This window comes from Micrasema longulum, unplaced genomic scaffold (assembly GCF_059751315.1).
Source record: "Micrasema longulum isolate JH-2025_06_02 unplaced genomic scaffold, ASM5975131v1 h1tg001789l, whole genome shotgun sequence".
NCBI lineage: Eukaryota > Metazoa > Arthropoda > Insecta > Trichoptera > Brachycentridae > Micrasema > Micrasema longulum.
Genome location: NW_028278964.1, coordinates 45,453 through 54,323, shown reverse-complemented (window position 1 = coordinate 54,323; position 8,871 = coordinate 45,453). Strand labels below are relative to the sequence as shown.

At 49.5% G+C, this 8,871-nt stretch overlaps 2 protein-coding genes across 2 annotated transcripts; both read left to right on the top strand.

Annotated features, from left to right (window-relative positions):
* Positions 1–2,055: 2,055 nt before the first annotated feature.
* Positions 2,056–5,439, top strand: LOC148273981 (uncharacterized). The gene has a single exon (XM_088237792.1). The coding sequence runs from the start codon at positions 2,056–2,058 to the stop codon at positions 5,437–5,439; it is 3,384 nt and encodes a 1,127-aa protein (XP_088093918.1).
* Positions 5,440–5,502: 63 nt separating this feature from the next.
* LOC148273980 (uncharacterized) lies at positions 5,503–7,752 on the top strand. The gene has a single exon (XM_088237790.1). It carries the CDS (start codon positions 5,503–5,505, stop codon positions 7,750–7,752), a length of 2,250 nt encoding a protein of 749 aa, XP_088093916.1.
* Positions 7,753–8,871: the final 1,119 nt, after the last annotated feature.

Below are 8,871 nucleotides of genomic sequence, written 5' to 3'. Positions count from 1 at the left end.
AAGAGTTCATATCTTCAGTTTGAATCCGAGAAAGGGTATGTTTTTTAAAAGAAGGAAAATTTTGGAAGTTTGGAATCAATGAAACATTATCAGTAAAAAAATAATTTAAAATTTTTGGACCGATAAAATATGCATGTCTCTGTGCGAGCTTCGTTTCGAGAAATCAATGTTATTGGTCTATAATTATCAGTTTTACATGTAGAGCCTGATTTGTGAATTGGTACTATAATCGAAATTTTATATTTATCAGGAAATACACCCTTTGAGATACAATTATTAAAAATATATACTAATGGTGATAATATAAATATTTTTATTGATTTAATGGTTAAACTACACATATCATCTGATCCATTAGAGCTATTAATATTTAGGTCATCTATGTATTAAGGAATTTAATTTTCCCTAATAGGTTTAAATTGGGATAATTCAGGGGTCGAAATTAAGTTACTGTCTGAGCTCTGTGGTATGGAGTCATTTAAATACATTTTAAGTGAAGGATTATCTTTTTTAATTGATGAAGCAATTTTCGTGAAAAAATCATTAAATTTACTGACTATTTTTTCACCATCCGTTAAAATTATATTATCATAAATTATAAATTTTTTGGGAGTTATATATTGAGTTTTTTTTCGGTTTTAAACTTGATTAAGTAGCCACTTTACACACTGTGTAACATTCACCATTCTGCCCATGTTTGAACATCCATATTTCCTCAACTCTTAAATCTGTAGACTTTTGTGAAGTAAAAAAGCTGAAACACTTACCCTGTCCATAAACCTACCCTCACACCCATATACAATCACACACATATTCACATATCTACCAAAACTACACTCCACTTTTTTACACACGCATCCTCACACAAAAAAAACTCGCACACATCCACTTCTATAAATTAATAACTAACCGAACTGGATTTTTATAATTGTATTTATGTGGAAAACTGATTTGGCTTTATTTTATGTTTTTTTGATAATGTTGTGTATATTTTTTTGTATTGCTGCTGTTTTTCTGAATAAACGAAATAAAATAAAAAATAAAAATAGAAACCTTTATCATTGTTGAAAAATATACGTGTATAATATATGTGTATAATCTATTTATAAAATGGCCTGGTTCCACATTTATATTTACTGATGGATCTAAAACAGCCCAAGGTTGTGGTGCGGCATTTTATATTCCAACTTTTCAATTAAGTAGACTGTAACGGACGGTTAAATATGAGAATAAAATGCAATAATATAGTTAGGGCCCCCGGTATCTGTAGGCTAAATGTTGGACCCACAATAAAGGATGAATATTCCACTTTCGGGTCTGACTTTAGCGATACCGGGGTACTATAGAGCAGGAATTTGTGTTACAGGCCCTAAAAAGGGCCTGAATCTAGACGTTTGACGCGTTATTGCCCTAACATGCATATTTGTATTTGTATAAAGACTAAGGACTGCCTTAAAAAAGGCATTTGTAATTGATGTGGCGCGTGCGGCGGCTCCCAGCGAAGTGACCGGGCCGAGCGCCGGCACCTCCCTATATGCACTTTGGGGGAGGCGCGCCGGCCGGGTATAGTGGGAGCGGTATTTCCCCCCCCACTCCCGTATTGGCCTAACGCCGGTTCGGACGCAGGTAGCGGGAGCCCGCAACACGCCCTATATAATGTGTACATTTTAAAGAATAAATATTGAGTTCGCCTCGAGACATCAAGTTAGTCTGATCGTTTCATTTCGTCACCCCGCCCGACCTCCCGCTCTACTACTGGATCTACACCTTGGACTTGACCATCGCTTCACCCCAGGACTACGAACCAGTATCTTCCACCGACCTACGCAGTGACACCGGACTTGAGAGGAATTTCGAGACTACATAACTTTCGGGATTTACGACCCCGAGAGCGACGACGGCAGCGAGACACGGCCAACACCTACCCCTTGCTACAGGATTGTGGAATACAGTCCAAACTGTGACTTGTACAGTACAGTTTCTGGTCCTTCGACTCGCCGGATTGTGATCTTCAGCTGCCATCTACTTTGAGTCTTCAGCCGAGACGAATCTACGATGCCCGCCTCACTACGCTCTGGAAAGAACGCCGAGGAGCAGCCCACCAAGCCCGTATCGGATGGAGATTCCGATTCGGAAGGTGACATCACTCTTCAGGAAGAAGCAACCCCCTCGCCGACTGCGACTGACGAGACGCTGCAGAACGAGAGATCTGAGAGGCGTCGGGAGAGAAGACACTACGAGAAGCAAATCAAGCAATTGATGTCGCTTTTGGGAACTACAAGCAAGCCAGCCGCTCAGCCAGACACCGCGCAACTCGGAGCGCGGACCGCTCTGGCCCAGGCGGAGAAGGAAGCTACATCGAGCGCGCCCCAGGACCGGGACGCGCTAGTCATTGATCCTGTCTACCCCAAGAGGAACGAGCCTTTCTCTGAGGAGGACAATCAAGAGGCGAGGCCGAAGGAAACGGCGCGCCGCAACACAGAGAGATGGGTCGAGGAGCACACCAACGCCGAACCAGCCGACCGTTTCACGCTGGCACTCGAGGCCTTGCTGGCAAAGCAAGGAGGGAATCGAGGACAAACCCAGGAAGAGGAAACACGCATCGGCGCCATGCTCGCTCGACAGGGGAACGCCAGGGAGCTACAGGACTTCAGCGGCAGCCCCGTGCATTGGCCGGCATTCTGCGACCAATTCTGGGAGTCAGAGCTGTGCCAACTGACGGACCCGGAAAACCTTCTCAGGCTGAAGAAGGCACTCAAAGGGCCCGCCCGGGCGCTAGTGGAGGGACTACTAGTGGAATCAAAGGATGTTCATAAGATCATGAGCACCCTCGAGACGCACTACGACCGCCCGGACGTCATCATGAGCACGCAGTTGGACAAGCTGCGAAAATCACCGCGACTGACGGCAGAAAGCACCATGGACGATTTAGTGGAGTTCGCGATTGCCGTACGGAACATGTGCCTCACGTTGGAAAAGAGGCGCAAAGAACATCTGCATTCGGATGAACTGCTGAACGAGATGGTGCTTCGACTCCCGTTTTTCACGCGGCAACTCTGGGTGATGTCGCGGAAAGGAGCTAACAAGAAGGCAACACTTCGCGACTTCGTGGACTGGATCATGGTTTTCGCGGACAACGCCAAGGACGCCTGCGCCTTTGAAAAGACGAAGTTACCGGCGCGTGGAAAGGAAACAGTGTTCGCGGCGACGGAATCACGGCCAACAACAGACTCAAAGTGCGCGAAGTGCGGCCGTAGCGGTCATAAGTTAAGTGCATGTAACGAGTTTGCGAAGATGTCGTTATTGATGCGACGAGACTTTGTGCGAAATAGAAAATTGTGTTATCAGTGCCTGAGTGACGGACACCGAGCAAACCAGTGCCGAAGCACCGCTAAGTGCAACGTGGGTACGTGTACAGCGAACCATCACAAGTTATTACACGAGCCGCGAGTGAATAGCGCCGACAGCGTTAGTGAAACCGCAATAGTGCCCGACGGGAATCAGTTCGTCGGGGTAATGAGCGGACCGAATAGTGACTCGAAAGTTCTATTAAAAGTGATCGAAGTGGAAATAAGCGGACCACGGGGACGCGTAACAGTGAACGCAATGCTGGACGAAGGTTCCACTATCACGTTGATAGACAATGAAGTCGCGAACAAAGTGGGAGCCCGCGGACGTAGTGATGTTATCTCGATCCGCGGAATCGGTGGAAATAGTGCAACGATAGACACGCGCCGAGTGCAAGTGAACATAAAAGGAAATAGTGACATTTCATATCGCATCGGAGCGAACACAGTGCGAGAATTGAACCTTCCACAAGCGCCGTGTGCACGCAGTGGAACCGCGAACGGTTCGAGAATTGTCAAGCCACAAATGATCATCGGGCAAGACAACGCTGGCGTAATAGTGTCGCGGGAAGTGATAACGAACGGTGATGAAATCCGTTCAAGAACCTTGTTAGGCTGGGTGACTCACGGTAGAGTCAACGGCAGCGCACTGGCGCAAAACAACATTACGCTCGCGACTATGAGTAAATCAAAGTGCTCTACGGTAGTGAATCGCGAGTGTAGCGGGCTTGTAATGCCGCCCATAACCGCGGCAGTGAATCGCGCGCGTAATGGGCTAGTAATGCCACTCACAACCGCCGAAGTGAATAGCGAGTATAGCTCGCTAGTAATGCCGCTTACAATCGCGGAAGTGAATCGCGAGTGTAACGGGCCAGTAAGGCCGTTTGTAACCACCGAAGTAAATCACGAGTGCCGCGGACAGAACGAGCGTATCGTGTCGGAGCTACCCACAAGCCCGACTGACAGTGATAGTGCGCAGCAAACCAAGTGCTGCGTTAATTTAGCAAGTCTTGTAAAAAATAACTTCACAATCGACTCGTTGGGAGTAACGAGTGCCACGCGCGTTGACAGACAGATAACGCGCGCATACGCGATCATGCAAGCCACGACAAAACCTCTTCAGGATGGACATTGGGAGACTGGACTCTTGTGGAAAGACGGAGATACGTGGTTGCCCAACAATAGGCAACACGCTCTCAGCCGCCTGGAAGGAGTGGAAAGAAAATTAAGAAATAACAGAGAGCTTGCCGCCGCATATCACGAGAAAATGAACGGATACTTACAAAAGGGATATGCATCCGAGGTATGTGAAAGTGAATTAAATAACGTACCAAAGAGGTGGTACCTGCCACATTTTGCGGTCATTAATCCGAAGAAACCCGCCAAAATACGGGTAGTCTTCGACGCCGCAAGCAAGTATAGAGGCGTCTCTCTCAACGACAAGTTAATGGCCGGACCGGACCTATTATCATCGCTATTGGGAAATATGTTTCGATTCCGGGAGGGACATATAGCGCTTGCGGCGGACATAAGTGAAATGTTTTTACAAATAAAAATCACAAAACAAGATCAACTCGCTCAACTTTATCTCTGGCGAGATAATCCGGAGTCGATGCCGAAAACCTACAAGATGACGTCAATGACTTTTGGAGCCGCGTGCTCACCAAGTTCTGCGCAGTATGTGCGAAATACAGTGGCCGAACAGAGTCAGAACGAGTTCCCGGAGGCAGCGGCGGCATGCAAATCCAAATTTTATATGGATGATTATTTGGACGCCATGGACGATGCCGGCGCTGCTGAGAAAATGGTCCGGGAGGTATCCGAAGTCCTACGCCGAGGCGGGTTTACACTGACGAACTGGGCTAGCAACAAGAGTGAAGTGCTCAGTTCGGTGCCACCTGAAGCGCGCGCCGCGCCGGCCACGCCGATATACCTAACGGAAGCGCACGAGACGGCCGGCGCTACAAATGAATTCACAGGACGAGTCCTGGGAGTGACTTGGAGACCTGCCACAGATGAGTTTATTTATCAATTCGACGACCCACTCGGCCAGGGTAGCGACAGTTGGCCCACTAAAAGGGAAACTGTTTGAGTGCAGTGATGCGAGTTTTTTGACCCGGTCGGATTCCTGGGATGTCTCGTCATCCGCTCTAAAATGCTCCTACAGGATGTATGGAGGGCTCAAACCGGATGGGACGAAACGATAAGAGAAGATCATAAGACTAGATGGCAAAATTGGATCGCACAGTTAGAAAATTTAAATTGCGCCATCCCCAGATGCGCCATAGTAAGTCGGTGGAACCGCCGAGAACTACATCTATTCAGCGACGCCTCGGAAGTGGCGATCTGCGCAGTAGCTTACTACGTGGAGAACACGACCGAGGGCAAGAAGACCACCTTTATCAGCAGTAAATGCAAAGTGACGCCGTTAAAGGTGATGTCAATACCGCGCCTTGAGCTACAGGGCGCACTCATGGCGGCCAGACTGGCGGCCACCATCAGGAGAGAAACCCAGTGCGCCATAGAAAAGGAGGTGTACTGGACTGACTCCACAACGGTCCTGTGCTGGATCCGGTCGGAGCCGCGCGCCTACTCAACGTTCGTGGCCAATCGGCTAGGTGAGATAGACGAACTCACCGACGCCGTGGACTGGAAGTGGGTGCCGACAAAACTCAACCCCGCCGACATCGGTACGAGAGATGGCCGCCCGCTTGACCTGTCCCTCGAAGGAGTATGGTTCCAGGGGCCAGACTACCTCCGGCAAGGAGAAGAATCATGGCCTCGAGAAAAGAAGATGACGCCCACTCCGGACGATGCGATGCTGGAGAAGAAAGCAGAGCGAGTGGTACTGGCGATAACCACCAGCGAGGCGCTACCCGCGCCACAGCGATTCTCGTCGTGGAATCGCTTGATAAGGACAACGGCGTGGGTACTGCGCTTCGTGAGAAAAAGCCGCCGAAGAGACGGCGCCCGCGAAGTTGGCGAACTGACGGCCGGGGAGCTAGAAAATGCTGAGCTCCATTGGGTCCGTCAGTCGCAAGCGGACGCTTTCGGCGGCGATATACCTACCCTGAGACGGGGGGAGCGACTCCCTGCGCGGAGCCGCCTATACGGGCTGACGCCGCACATAGACGACAAGGGTGCCGTGCGAATGGGAACACGCTTGAGGAACACAGATACATCAGAAGGACTGAGGGCGCCTATAATATTGGATGGCGCCCATAGATATACCCGCCTGCTCCTGGAGGAGTACCACAGACGAGCCGGGCATCCGGGGACGGAGAGAGTGTTATGTGACGTGAGACGTAACTTCTACGTGCTCAAGTTACGAGGGACGCTGAGAAATATAAGTCACAGATGCGCCATCTGCCGAGTTCGGCGAGGACGAGCCGGCACACCGCAAATGGGCCAGATACCGGAGGCGCGAGTGGCCAGCTACCAACGACCATTCACCCACTGTGGGTTGGACTACTTTGGCCCCCTATATGTTACGATAGGGCGACGCCGGGAGAAGCGATACGGTGTCTTATTCACCTGTATGACGACCAGAGCCATACACCTCGAGTTAGCATCATCCCTGACAAGTGACGCGGCCATCCAAGCCATCAGACGGATGACCGCTAGAAGAGGCCAACCGAGGGTGATACATTCCGATAACGGAACAAATTTTCACGGCGCCGACAGAGAAATGCGAGAATCAATTGCCGATCTCCATAATGACGCCGCATTCCAAATAGAACTTGCAAATAAAGGCGTAGAATGGAAGTATATACCGCCATCCTCACCGCATATGGGTGGCGCGTGGGAGCGACTAGTGAGATCAGTTAAAACCTCCCTAGTCGCTATCCTCAAAGAACAATCTCCACGAGAGGAGACCCTGTTGACGGCGTTCGCCGAGGCCGAATTCTCGGTAAACAGCCGTCCCCTTAGCCATGTGGCGGTGGACCCCGCAGATGAAACCCCATTGACTCCGAACCACTTCCTAATTGGTTCGGCCGGGGCACGCACACATCTCGCCTTCTACCCCAAAGAAACGGAGAATATCTGCCTGAGAAAGCAGTGGCGGATAGCTCAGCAACTAGCCGACAAATTTTGGCGACGCTGGCTGGGCGAGTTTCTGCCTACACTAGCACAGAGGAAAAAGTGGCTCGATAGATCGGAGCCATTGAAAGTCGGCGATCTTGTAGTGATCGCCGACCCATCATCACCCCGCAACCAGTGGACAAGAGGGAGGATCATGGAGACACGACTGGCTGCCGATGGACAGGTGCGGACCGCACGAGTTCAGACGGCGGCCGGAGAATATGCCCGACCAGCGATCCGGCTCAACCCACTACTGCTAGAGGACCGTCCAGAGAAGAAGATGCCCCCGCAGCCGAACAGCGTGGCATCGGGGGGAGTGTAACGGACGGTTAAATATGAGAATAAAATGCAATAATATAGTTAGGGCCCCCGGTATCTGTAGGCTAAATGTTGGACCCACAATAAAGGATGAATATTCCACTTTCGGGTCTGACTTTAGCGATACCGGGGTACTATAGAGCAGGAATTTGTGTTACAGGCCCTAAAAAGGGCCTGAATCTAGACGTTTGACGCGTTATTGCCCTAACATGCATATTTGTATTTGTATAAAGACTAAGGACTGCCTTAAAAAAGGCATTTGTAATTGATGTGGCGCGTGCGGCGGCTCCCAGCGAAGTGACCGGGCCGAGCGCCGGCACCTCCCTATATGCACTTTGGGGGAGGCGCGCCGGCCGGGTATAGTGGGAGCGGTATTTCCCCCCCCACTCCCGTATTGGCCTAACGCCGGTTCGAACGCAGGTAGCGGGAGCCCGCAACACGCCCTATATAATGTGTACATTTTAAAGAATAAATATTGAGTTCGCCTCGAGACATCAAGTTAGTCTGATCGTTTCATTTCGTCACCCCGCCCGACCTCCCGCTCTACTACTGGATCTACACCTTGGACTTGACCATCGCTTCACCCCAGGACTACGAACCAGTATCTTCCACCGACCTACGCAGTGACACCGGACTTGAGAGGAATTTCGAGACTACATAACTTTCGGGATTTACGACCCCGAGAGCGACGACGGCAGCGAGACACGGCCAACACCTACCCCTTGCTACAGGATTGTGGAATACAGTCCAAACTGTGACTTGTACAGTACATAGACTTTTCATATTGCCTTCCGATTTTTCAGTTTTTACTGCCGAGTGCATAACACTAAAAGAGGCTTTAATGGAAGTTATACTCCTTGAGATTCCTATGTCAATAATATTTACTGATTCCCTAAGTCTGATCAAAAAGTTGAAATCTGGAATTTATGGTTGTAATGATGGACTAATTTGTGAAATGAAATATCTTATATTTTTTGCGTTCGAGAGAAATTTCAAGGTGACCTTATGTTGGATCCCTTCGCATATCGGAATTTCTGGAAATGAAAGAGTTGATCACCTAGCGAAGGAAGCATGCCTTCATGGAAGCATCCCTCACTCCTTTAGTAGTCCTACTGATGATTGT